We start from the raw sequence: 13,447 nt of genomic DNA on the forward strand, positions 1-13,447 counted from the left end.
TCAAAAGTAGAAGTGAATTTTGTTTTTATAATCTGTAACTTGGTGTCTCAATTTATATTCTATTAACTTTTATTGATTTATTTGCTTCAGGTAGAGAGTTTAAGAAAAGTAGTTACTGCTTTCAGAGGTCCCCTGTTGGATACTAGTAATGTTTTCTAATAAAGCAAGGAGTGTAGGAGATTTGATCCGATTAACTAAAGTTGTTGGCCATCACACTTTGCAAGACTAAGGCTTAAACCTCTCCCCCCCTCCCCCCACAAAAAAACCAAACCCAAACTCAAGACTTTTAAGTTTCAAAAGAGAAAGGAGAAGATGAAATTAAAGTATTAGTTGTATTCTGTGTGAGGTTATTATTGCCAGTATTAAAATGGCTCTTTTTTTGATGAATATAATAGAATTATAATTTCCAAGACTAGAAATTTTTAACCTTTTTCCAACTATTTATTGAAATGTCAAAATACCAATCTAATTCCTCAATAGTATGAAGAGATCTCAAATTCTTGAAAGTTGTGTTGGGAAGTATGAGCTTGTTTAGGTTCTACTTACCTAGAAAGTTTGGGAATGCCAACAGCTGACTGCATTTATTAAGCACTTACTGTGTTGCCAGGCACTTCACAAATATTTCTCTCTTCTGATGCTCATAGTAGCCCAGCAAGTAGATATTATTATTCCTGCTTTACAATCAAGGAAACTGAAACAGACAGACTAAATAATCTGCTTAAGGTTACATAGTTTATCTGTGAGCTTGCATTTGAACTTGGGTCTTTCTGACTCCAGGCCTTCAAGTGCTTTGCTGTCTGGCTGTCTAATAGTTGGATGGACAGACAGAAAGACAGATGGAAGGATGGATAAATGGATGGAAGGATAGACACATATATACATACATGCATACATACAAAAATATTATATAATTTGTGGAATTTAATTGCTGTCAAGGAGCAGCAGCCCAAGTTAAATACACAAGACTATTTTGTATTTTTTTAAATTGGTTGCCAGTGCTAAACAAGTTCATCCCATTACTAGCCTACTAGTGATTAGCTTTTCTATGTTTAAAACCATAACTTCTCCTTGAAAAGCAGACTAAGCCTGTTGCTAGAACCATATTGGAAAGTCTTTCCATCTTGATAGAAGAACTCTTGGGCTTGTGTTCTACTATCATTACTTTCAAGTACCACAAGGACAACATTACCTCATAAGGAAAACTAAAGTAGGACTTTGTGGGTATCTTAAAATTTCATTGAAGTGTCTAATCCTGCTACTTTTTAGTCTTGAAATCTAGCATAAGGTATCAACTTTCTCTGAGCTTCAGTTTTTAAATCTGCAAAATGGGAATAATATCTGCCCTGATTGGAGAGATACCACATAGCTCTGAAGTCAGTCTTGAAGTCAGGAAGACCAGGGCTCCATACCTGTCTTGGACACAGACTTAATGTGTGAAATTGGGAAATCCCTTGATTTGTCAGGGTTCGTAGAAGTTTTCTTAATAGGCTGCTGATTTGTGTCGTTGAGGGAATTTCTATAACATGGTTATTCCCAAGTTTCTCAAACCAATAATGAAATCTTTGATCAGTATTGAAAAGAAAACTTCAGATAGCTGAACTTTAGATCTTTGTAGTGATTCCTTTATGGAGTTATTTAACAATAAGAATGTTTATGGAAACAAATGTCATATTGAAATAAGATTTTATCATAGTTGCTTTTTTTTTTTCTTTTTGCAATTTGAGTTTGGGGAATGATGCTTATTTCAATTCAGATATTACTGATGCCCTGTAGGAACATAATAACCTGCTTATTAATTTTGAGTATAAAATGAGAATAATCCATGGAAGAAAATATTGAAAACTTGAAAATACTTTGCATTTACAAACACTTATTATTAAGCTCACTTAATTTGTCCCAGTTTAACTGATAAGGATTTTCCTTTACTTTTTATTAGTAGTACACATTCATAATGAAATGGTACAAGTCAGAGTGCATGGACTGGTCCTGTATAAAAGATTTGACTGTTCACTATTTACTCATTTTAAATATTTATATTTGGAAATGTATATCTAGTTTCTCTATTTGATTACTAAAGTCATTTTCAATAGTAAGTCCTAAGACCATTGAATCACCATCCATCTCTTACAAAAATTTTTTTCCTCTGATTACAATTATCCTTTTAGTAAGATAGTTAGCATTTTAAATCGGTCAAATATATATCATCTTATCATTGTTATTGCCGAAGTTATGCCAAAAAACTGTAGTAATCAAGTTCTTAGAAAAATAGAATTAGACTGACTCAGGAATTTAATATAGCCATAACATATAAGAAATGTTTCTGGTTTTACATTTTCCAGATCTTCTCAACCAGCTAAGCCTTCTATGTTACCTTGCCTAGAAGATTTCCCCCATTTTGTTTTGTAATTTAGAAGCATTTTTTTTTTCAATTAACTATCCTATCTTTCCCCTTCTTTCTATTTCCCTAGCCCTTGACTGAATGAGAGAGAGATAAAGAGGAAACCTTCATAGCAAATTTGCATATTGCTAAGCAGATTTCCTCATTTGTCATACCCAAAAATATGTCTGATTTTGCACTTGGAGTCCATCACCTCTCTTTCAAGAGGTGGGTAGCAAGTTTCAACTTGGGAATCATACTACCCACCTAAATCTATCATTGCATTGATTGGCGTTATACTGTTTTTCAAGCCATTGTTAACTGAATGAGACTTATCATTGAATTCAATAAATACATTTATCTCTTAGCTAAGTTAAACTTGCTTTAAACATTTGTTGAGGGAAAAACGTTAAAGACTTAGTGTCTTAGTTGGATAACTTTAAAGACTATTGGGAATCTTGTTAGAATCATAAAATCTAAAACTAGAAGGAAGCTTAGAAGGCCATGGTAGAATGCATAGGAAAACTCCTTTAAAAAAATAAATGATCCTAAGTAAACTATGTAAGATGGCAAAGTGTTCTTATATTATACTTTTGACCCTTATGTAGATAGCAAGTAAAATCCCACCAATCCTGTCACAGTTTCACTTAATCCAGTGCAAGTTTCATTCACATGTCTGCCCATAAGAAGTATACATTCTAATTGGGAAGATAAAATATGTATAAAAGATTAGATAAGAAATGTTAGAAAAAATGTTGAAACTGTAGTCTGATTTTAGGCATAAGATTGCTAGAAGCCATTTGATTTAATTTAATATTCCTTTCTCTAAGCACTTTACTCCTGGAGAGAAAGAGATATTCAAAGTGGCATAGGCCCCCCCATGCTCAAAATTGTGTACCCCAAGACTATTGAGGTAACATTTATAGCGATCTTTGCCAATGAAAAGATTACATAGTATGTTAAAAAAACAGTTTGGAGTTAGCATTCCAGAATAATCACTACTCATTTCCTTCCTTAATGACTCCCTTCTCAAGGACTTAAAGGATATCCCAGTGATCTCCCCATTCTCATTTTTTCCTATTGAATCTTTATAAAATCGAAACATCCTTACCTTTGAAGTCAAAAGGCCTGAGTTCAATTCTGATGGTTACTATGGGAATGATCCTGGGCAAGCCAATTAATAACTTTCTTGGACCTCAGTTTCCTCCACTATAAAATATGGGGTGGCAGGTGGGAGTGGAACTAAGTACCCTCCAGGGTCACTAGAGGTCAGTTCTGTATCTCCTAAATCATACTCATCATATCAAATGCCTTCTCACCTCTACAAAGTTTTTTTTAATCTCCTTTCAATCAGTGATGATCCAGACCTTCAGACCTCACATCACATTGTTGTTGGTTTTTTTTAACATAATTTCAGCCTAGTAGATGAGAGAAATGCCATGTAAGTACTAAAAAAAGTCGAAATTGGCATTTTCAGCACTCAGTTGAAGTATTGCCTGTGACATAGAATACCTGTATGACCCTAGAAACTCACTTGTGCTCTCTTGGTCTCCAGTAGCTTTCCAGATTTATAAAGTTGCCTGATCTTGGACAATGTGCATTTTGCTAGAGGAACTTTTCTTCCACCAACAAAGTCATATGTCTGGACCAAAAAACCACTCCTGATCAATCAAACAACAACAATGACAAATAACCCAGAAAGGAAATTTGTCAATGATTATCCTATCCTATATTGGGGTGATCCCTGCTCAACTGTTAGCTCCTTCAGGGTAGTATTACAATTGTATCTTGCTGAAGCTTTGTTATCTCCTCCAGTTAAACTCTTCAAGGGTCCACTTGGCATATAGAATTGTGATGTGGATACTGTTACTGTTGGTATATATTTTAAAGCAGATTCTGTTGTTGTGGGGCAGTTCTAATTTTTTTTAAAAATGTACTTAAAACCTGCCTCCTCTAACTTGTATCATTTGGTCCTCATTCTGTCTTCTGGGCCAAAGTCAAGCTCCTCCTGACCTCAGAACAATTAGAAAATAAATTACATGCTGAATATCATCATTTTCTAAAGTTGTGGTAGACCCTATGTGCTTTTAACCAAATCTTTGTGATCTCTCCCCACATTTTTTTTCTTTTTTAAAAATAGAGATGAAGAAGAGAAGAGAAAATCTTCAGAAGGAACTGATGAAAAGGCTAATGGAACCCATCCAAAGACCATCAGTCGCATTGGCAGCACCACTAATCCCTTCCTGGATATTCCTCATGACCCAAATGCTGCTGTTTATAAAACTGGATTTTTGGCTCGAAAAATCCATGCAGATATGGATGGAAAGAAGAGTAAGCAATTTTGTTTATTGTTATTTTCACTTTATCCATATATAAAATTTGTATTCTGATTTGAAATGAATTATACCTTTGCGCTTTATTCCATTTGAAGTAATAAAAGTCATGCATAGCCTATCAGATTGTAAGTTCTATATTATAAGACCATGAACTATTTTTATGTCTTTGTATCCCCTTCAGGGCTTAGTACGATTCATTACACATGATAGATTCTTAATAAAGGCTTATTGAATTGAATTCATTTAGTTTAATCAAATAAAGGTAAGTGATTTTCTTTTATTATCAAGTAGGAAAAAAAACTTGAAGGTATATGAAAGTGTTTTTTCTATTGGAATACCTGCTTCAAATATCATAACAGAATGTTTTTCAAAATATTTTTTATTTATTTTATTATTTATATAAATAGGTTACTTATAAATTATTTTAATAAAATTTATTAGCAAATATTATTTTTTTATATCACCATGTTTATATTGATGGTCTTTTGTAGATTAAACCAGAAGACACAGTATAAAGAAACTGAAAGTAAATGGATCACTTCTAGGTGACCTTGCTGAGAAATCTTTTAGAGTAAGAAATATATAGGCCAGTAGTTTAGAGATTACTCAGAAACCCCATCCCATAACATTTCTTCCCTGCATTCTTCCCCAATTTATCCTCCCACAGGACAATATTATATCAAAGGATTTTAGCATCATAGAATGTTAAGAGTTTGAAGGAATTTCAAAGGCAGTCTAATTTTAACTTTTCATTTAGCAGATAAGGAAACTGAGGCTTAGTAAGGTTAGCAGATTTATTCAAACACCCATTTAATTATAGATCTGTCTGTAGACCTGTTGATCTCTGATTTTGGGTTCTTTGTACTAAAGTGCATTTTGAAGTTTTAAAATGGTGGGAATAATGGCAAAGAAAGTTGCATTTTTAGTTTATGAAACTTTAGAAACTGGATTTGTCTTTGATCACCAATTAACAAACTCAGGCTATTGTCCAGTGTTCAGTGGCTCCCAAACTAACCTTGAAGGAAGCTAGGGATTTTATTACTTCTCAGAAAACCTGGCTGCAGTGATCTACTGAACCCTTTTGCAATTAGACAGTGGGGATATATTTATTAGTTTGGTGAAAAGCTGTTCTGTTTTTTACACATGTGTAAACATGGCCAGATGTTCTGTTAACAGGTACTGTAGAAGTATGTGATTGGTAAATGAATATTCAGGTCAAAGCTCTATGTAGAAAGATTATTTTCTCATGCACTCTGATTAACTTGTCTCCAAGGACCATTTTGGCTGCCTTTAGATTTGATACCTTTAATTTTGTTTCTCTTTTAATATTTGTTTTCAAGTCAGAGGGCTCAGTTGGCAGATTATAGATATAATTTTTTAAAAACATATTTAAGAACCATGAATTCTAAAAACATTTTATTTGCTTATATTTTAAGTGCTCAGCTTAAAAATTTAAACACCCTGAGGCAAATCATGTTTAAAGGCACAGGTTGGATCTCTCATGGAGTAGCAGTATTAACCAGGCCCATTAAATTTGACATTTTGGCAGTGTTTAAAAAAGTTAAATCGGGAATGCATATGTATTTTCTGGATTGTGTCAAGTTAGAAACAACAGCTACCACAATTGTAAAACTTCCCTAAACCAACTAGCAGCAGGTATAGCTCATATCTGTAGCCCTTATTACTACAGAATCTAAGGCTGGTAGATTCACCAAGTTGTAGAATTTAAAGCTGCATTAGAGCTATGTCACATACCAATGTGGTAAGCCTCCTGGTGCAGAGATAGGGCTGAACCAACCCAAATAAGGTAAATTTTCTGTTTTGGTATTGGGATTTCAGCCCATGAGTAGTCACTACACGTCAGCTTTGGTGAAATAGAGAGACCTAGAAATAAGATGAGGGGCAACATAGTATAGTAGAAAAACACTGAATTTTGAGTCATCTTATCTGGGTTCAGATTGTGGTTCTGCTATTTAGTCACTTAAACTCTCTGTTTCCTTATAACATTTTCTGTCTCTTCCAGTATCTCTATGTGTGACTTTATTAATGTGTGACTAAAGTATCTCTGGAACTCTGGTATACTTCCTAATTTATTGGGTGGGGACTGCAATTCAATTATAGTATCCTAGATAAGAGTCCTGGACTGGAAATCAGGAAGACTCATTTTCATGTTCAAATCCAGCTTCAGACACTTACCGGCTATAGGACCTGGGCAAATCATTTAACCCTGTCTGCCTCCAAGTCCTCATCTATAAAATGAGTTGAAGAAGGAAATATCAATCCATTCCAGTATCTTTGCCCAGAAAACCCCAAATGAGGTTATAGAATCGAACACGACTGAAAAAAAAGAAAGAGCAACAATTAACACAAGCATCCTGTGACACCAGCTATGATAGTGATTTGAAATGTTAAAACACTTTTTTTTTTTTTGGTTTAGACCAATGAAACCATTTCATTCACAGATATAGTCAAGCAACTTTTCTATAATAGTCTTTGAGAGATGGGTGATAGCATTGAGAGATTTATGTAGTTTACCAGTAGGAACACAGCTAATTTGTGTCAGAAACAAGTTTTGCATGCCCAGGACTGTGGGCTCCAAAACTGGTCTTCTATTTTCTATTATATAACCCTCTTTTTGTAAAGCATTTCAAGAAATTTAAGGCACCATACTTTTTATTGGTGAGGCAATTGGGGTTAAGTGACTTGCCCAGAGTCACACAGCTAGAAGTACTAGGTGTCTGAGACCAGATTTGAACTCAAGATCCTCCTGAATTCAGGGCTGGTGCTCTATCCACTGTGCCATCTAGCTGCCTCAGAATACCATACTTTCTAAAAAAATAAAGTTTTCCTCAAAGTCCAATCCCTTTTCTGTTTAGGATTGAATGGTCTCTGATGAAGATAATTGGCATGGGTGCAGATTTTTCAAGAGGTGATTAAAGGCTCTTAGTAACTATCTGTAATATTCTATGATTTCATATTGGGTCAGTCCTTTGTGAAGAGCTTATAGAAGTTTATGTATGAAAATCAGGATGAGAGGGGTGAGTGGATTGTGAAGAACTTCCAGTTGAGGTCACATGTAGGTAGATTGATGGATTTGGAATGTGTCTGCAAGAAGCAGAATACTCAGGAATTCTCTTAGCAGTCTTCAGGTATTTGAAAGACTGTTATGTAAAAGGGGGTTAACCTTATTTTGCATTAGTCTCAAAGAACCAAACCAGGAGTAATGAGTAAGAAGTTGTAAAGGAATAAAAATCAGTCCTGATGTAAAAAAAAAAAAAAATTTTTTTTTCCTTAGACAAGAAGTGGTAGATTTACACACAGAGTAACACATTTATTATTATTGGTTTTTTTTGACATGGCCAATGTTTGACTTTGTTGCTATTTGTTATAAGGGTTTTTTTCTTCTCTTTGGGGGAAATGACAGAAAAAAGCTCAGGTATGGTCCCCTATTCTCCATCCTTCCAAAAAGAGAACAGAAAGACTAGCCAGGAAGAATCTCAGACAGGCAGGGCAGCTTTGGAAATCATATGTTAAATCAATTATGTACTTGAAAGCAAAGCAGGCTCTATATAATAATGATAACTAGCAATCTATATGACACTTTAATATTTGCAAAGCATTTTCATGTTATTTTACTTGATCTTCACACAACAAGTCTGTGGATTATCCTCATTGTCCAGATGAGGAAACTGGGGTGAAGAGAATTTAGTGACTGGCCCAAAGGGGTATAGCTAGCAAGTATTTGAGAGAGAATTTTAACTCAGTTCTTCCTAATTCTGAAGGTCATCACTTTCTTCACCATATCCCTTAGAGGACAGTGTAATAGAGTTGGCTGCTATGAGAGATAAGGGCTTCTTCCTTTTTTGAAATGAAGATTACAATCTTTTTATAACCAGACGGCTGCTGTCGCCATGAGAATCAGCATCCTACATCCAGTCAATCAATATTAAGCATCTACTATGGATGTTGGGGATTCAGAAAGAGGCAAGAGATAGACCTGGTCCTCCAGGAGCTCCTCAAGGAGCTCACAGTCTCCTAGGGGAGACAGTACACATATAATCACATACAAAGCAATCCTTTTGGAGCATAAATATATCTTACTCTCTTTGAACTTGGTTGGTTGTTAGGTGGATCCTAACAAAAGGACTATGGAATCTATTGTTCTATGTTGTTATTTAGTCATTTTTAATCCTCAGGCTCTTCATGACCCCATCTTAGCAAAGATCCCAGAGTGGTTTGCCATGTCCTTCTCTAGTTCATTTTACACATGAGGAAACTGAGATAAGTATGCTAGTTAGTGTCTGAGGTCGGATTTGAACTGAGCCAGATCAGGCTTAGTGACTCCAAGCCCACGCACTCTGTGCACTATGGCTCCCTAACTGTAATCTGTTACTGGACACATTCCTGCAGGCCATCTTTAATCATAACCAGATAAGGATGAAAACTTTGTTACATGAACTTAGAGAAATTATGCTGTCTCTTTGAAGTAATAATACTTTAGTAGTGATTAAATTACAGAATATTTATTTGGCATACTAATATATGACCACCATGTGTTATTTTTCAGTGTCAATAGATTTCACAGCATAATATGGATAGAGTGTTCAAGTTCTGACTTTTAGTAACTGTCCACTATATCAGCTCTCACTCTCTACCCCTTAGACTGTAAGTTCCTTGAGATCAGAGACCCTTTTTTTGCCTTTTTTTGTACCCCATTTCTTAGTCCAGTGTCTGCCTAATACATGATAAATGCTGTTTGACTGATCAATTGACCGTGATCCTGGACAAGTCACACTCTATTGAAACCTTGCCCTGGGACATATTTATTAAACCAAAATGGTCTGTATCTATACTGTTAGAATGGGTTTGCACACCATTTTGCTTGACTGATGAAACACTGTCTCTTTATTCTTCTATTCCTCTCATTTATTAAATATTTTACTAATTACCAAGGAGTCTATTAATAGGAAAATACACTCTGTTAGAGACGACCCCTGCTCTCGAGCTTCTGTACCTGGATGGACAACAGTATGTAGAGAACAAAGTAGAAGCTTACAACTTACAGAAAAAAAGTTAAATGATAATGCCAGTTACTTTGCAGAATATTAAAATTTGAAGGGGGAAGAGGATGTTATAATAGCCCAAATATGTGCTTTTTTTTTTTTTTTTTCATGCAGAGCCATCAAGAATAACAGCTAGTATCTATAAGCCTTTATGAAACATTCTATGGTTAGTTGCTTGGCAAGTGTGTTCTTGACCTAGCTGTTATTGTTACCAGGGATACCTATTTTATATTCTTGCAGCAACAGCCCAAATAAATAAACTGAAAAATCTGTCTGCTGATCATTTCTTCATTTCTTATCTACTAATTCATCTGCTTTTTGTTCCTATTCTTAAAATGACTATGCCAATTCTACTATTTTACAATGAAATTCTTAAATTGATAGTTTATTTTTAAAGTTAACTTAGAAGTATATCACATTTGAAATTTAACATAGTATGTCGACTGATAGATGTAAGTTTCTATATTAGTCTCTAAGAAAAAAAGTTTTCAATTGAATAAAATATATTAAACACCTACTTTTCAGACCAGGAGCTAGAAATAGATAAACAGACCAGCTCTGGTCCTCAGAGCTTACTTTTACTTAGTTTAATTTTTATTCAGCATGATGGCTTTAAGAGAACAGCTCAGATACAAAGTGATTTCACCAAACTTGTACTGGTTATCAGTCTGCTACTGGCCAGGTGGGAGCTGAATAGATTTGGAAATAATTCAAAATATGAAACTGTCAACATACTTTAAAAAGAGCAATGCAAATGCAGCAAATGCAAATAAATGTAAGATTACCTCTGACTTTGGATAAGCACTGCCAGCAAAACCACAAAATCTTTACAAAGTTCTTATAATGAGGTATTCAGATGTTAAGAACTTTTCCTTGATTACTCTGAAAGGCAAAGAAAAAGAGTAGAACTAGTTTCTACTCTGAAAACAGTTTAATCTGCTTAGCTAAAATTGGAGCTAATAGTCCTAGTTTTGAGTGGCTGCAAATGTCTTTCAGAATTTTAGATTTCAGTAAATCTGCAAAAAGGCTATTTGCAATATATCACACATATAACTAAATTGGTAGAGTGGTCTCTATTGCCTTTAAGAGTTACAGAAGCTGCAAGCATAGCAGATTTATTCTCTGGAGAGTAATTAATGGCCTGTGGAAAACTAATTCATTGAAAATTTTATCTAGGAAAAATTTCATTTCATTGTAAAGATCCATTCCTGGAAGCACATGTGTTTGGGTTTAATTAGAAAAGGTGGTGAAATTATCTGAAAATCATTTTTAAACTGAACCAGACCTTAGAAATCATCTGATCTAACCTCCTCATTTTATATATGAAAAGACCCACAGAGAGGGATGATCACTTGTCCAAAGTCACTTGATAAGTGATGAGTGGGAACTGGAACCGAGGCATTCTAATTACTGCTTTATTTTTCTTTTCACTATTCCATATGCTTTTTTAGTTTGTTTTTAGAATAATTAAAGCATTTATTAGGTGCTTATTTTGTGCTTACTCTGCATTAGAAATACAAATACAAACTCCAGGGCCAAGGTTCTATCCACTGTACCACCAAGCTACTCCCAATCCTTCTTATTTCTAGTGCTTTTGCTCTAGTTCTTTTCTTATTTTTCCTCAATTATACAATGTTTCTACATTCGTGTTTGTTCAGTTGTATCCAGCTTTTCATGGTCCCATTTGGGATTTTCCTGGTAAAAATACTACAGTTCTTTGCTGTTTCTTCCTTTAGCTCATTTTACAGATGAGCACACTGAAGGATTAAGTAACTTGTCCAGGATCACCCAATTAGTAAGTACCTAAAACCATATTTGAACTCAAGATGAGTCTTCCTAACTTTGCATCTGGCACTTTGTCTACTACATCACCTAGCTGTCCAATGTGTGTACAGAGTTGTTTGCATTTTGCACTGTGTACTCCTTTAGAGCAGGAACTACCTTCCTTTACATTTTTTTTGCAATCTCAGGGGCTTAGCACAAGGTCTGGCTCATGCATAATGGACACCAGATTTGTTGACTGGCTAAAAATCATGTTGTAGATTTTTCTTGTATTCAGTTACCACTTGAAATTAATATATAAGTTTTATTCAGCCTAAATTATAATTTGAAATAAATGATTTTTATAAATGTATGAAGCTTGCTTGGTGTTTATAAACAATTTTATAATCAATACATGCTTTAAAATAAATTTAATTTTTAAAGTTGAAATAATTTAAACTTATTACTATATAATTTTAACTTTATAACTGTAGTTGTTTTATGTCTATGTGTATATACATATGCATGTAGGTACATACACAATATGTATGTGTATGTAGCTTCACTGACCCTGAAATAGCTAATTACCCTTGCTGCTTTTCATCAAGTTTGATATACAAAGGAACACTTGATTGTGGCTGACTGGTTTTGGTAGTTAACTGTTTTCTTAGGTCTTACACACTCATCTGTCAAAGGTTTTGAAAATTTAGTCCTACCTATCAAATTTGAGAATGCTGATGTTATGAGTCACAGATTGCTTAAAATAGATCTCATAATGGGAATGCCAACACAATTCTTAGCTATTGTATAACACTGGGAACACTGACACTATAATTAAGAGATAATAAAAATGGAATGGGATTTTGTCACAAGACAGTTGTCTCCTCCAGCTAGAAAATTCACTTTAACAAAAAAAAAATTGAGGTAAAACCATGGCAGTTATTTTTAAACCAGGTTTCTAGCTTTTCTTTCCTCATTTTACATTTATAGGAAAGTAGCTAAATGTCAGGGCAATTGATATGATTTGAATTTTTGATCCAAGGTCAAGCTTTGGCATTCATTGAGGTTCTGTTGTTTCCAATAAGGCATAGGAAAGTTTGTCTCTGTAATTGGCTCAAGTCTTTGGACAATAATGATGCATGGTAGTTAAGAGAACTTCCCTACAGAATTCAGTTTTTCATGCCTTCTGATTACCTTGAAAACCATAGTTCTTCTCAGTATAGTGAAACTGCCTAAAGGAATCAATCTGTTCCAAACCAATGGATTTTTTTTTTGACAGGTAGCCTTAAACCATAGGTTCTTGATAGCTCATTACCTAAAATCCTGTGCTCAGCAAACTTAAGCTTTTATATAAGTCCTGAGGAGATGAGATCCTATCATCTTCCATGCTATGATTTTTTAAAAGAACTTTTTTCTTTATGAGATTATTGTTACTTTCTGGTTACCCTTGGTATCCAAATAACACCTAAACATTTTATTTTTAATTTTTATGTTGCTGCCATTGAACCCAATTTTTTAACTTGAAAATTCAATTTTAAAAATCACAATAACAAACTATTGAATGAAGCTTAGCAGGTTACAGAAGCATTTGTTAATGATGACATTTCCATAAAGTAGAAAGTATGAGTATTGTTATTCATCTTTTATAGAAAGGGAACCTAAAAGTCATAGAGGAGGAATAGACATAATCTGAGATTTATAAGGAACCTCAAAGGGACGCCCAGTCTGAAAAAAAAATCCCTTCACAACAGAATCCCTTCACAACAGACTTGGCAAGTCATATTGATCTTTTGTTTGAAGAACTCAAGTAAAGGCGTCCCACCTCTTCCTAAAATAAGCCCATTCCACTTTGGAATTTCTAGTTGATAGGAAGTTATTCCTTATAACAAACTCTTTGATTTGCCTCTTTC

General features: G+C 34.4%; 1 protein-coding gene across 4 annotated transcripts in view; it reads left to right on the forward strand.

Annotated features, from left to right (window-relative positions):
• Positions 1 to 13,447, forward strand: part of PSD3 (pleckstrin and Sec7 domain containing 3) — a 580,732-nt gene that overhangs the window by 480,554 nt on the left and 86,731 nt on the right. For all 4 annotated transcript variants that reach the window (XM_031950819.1, XM_031950820.1, XM_031950822.1 and 1 more), the window contains exon 11: positions 4,518 to 4,708. In XM_031950819.1, the coding sequence (XP_031806679.1) occupies positions 4,518 to 4,708 (191 nt within the window). The remainder of the gene's footprint in view (positions 1 to 4,517; positions 4,709 to 13,447) is intronic.

This window comes from Sarcophilus harrisii, chromosome 2 (genome assembly GCF_902635505.1).
Source record: "Sarcophilus harrisii chromosome 2, mSarHar1.11, whole genome shotgun sequence".
Classification (NCBI taxonomy): domain Eukaryota; kingdom Metazoa; phylum Chordata; class Mammalia; order Dasyuromorphia; family Dasyuridae; genus Sarcophilus; species Sarcophilus harrisii.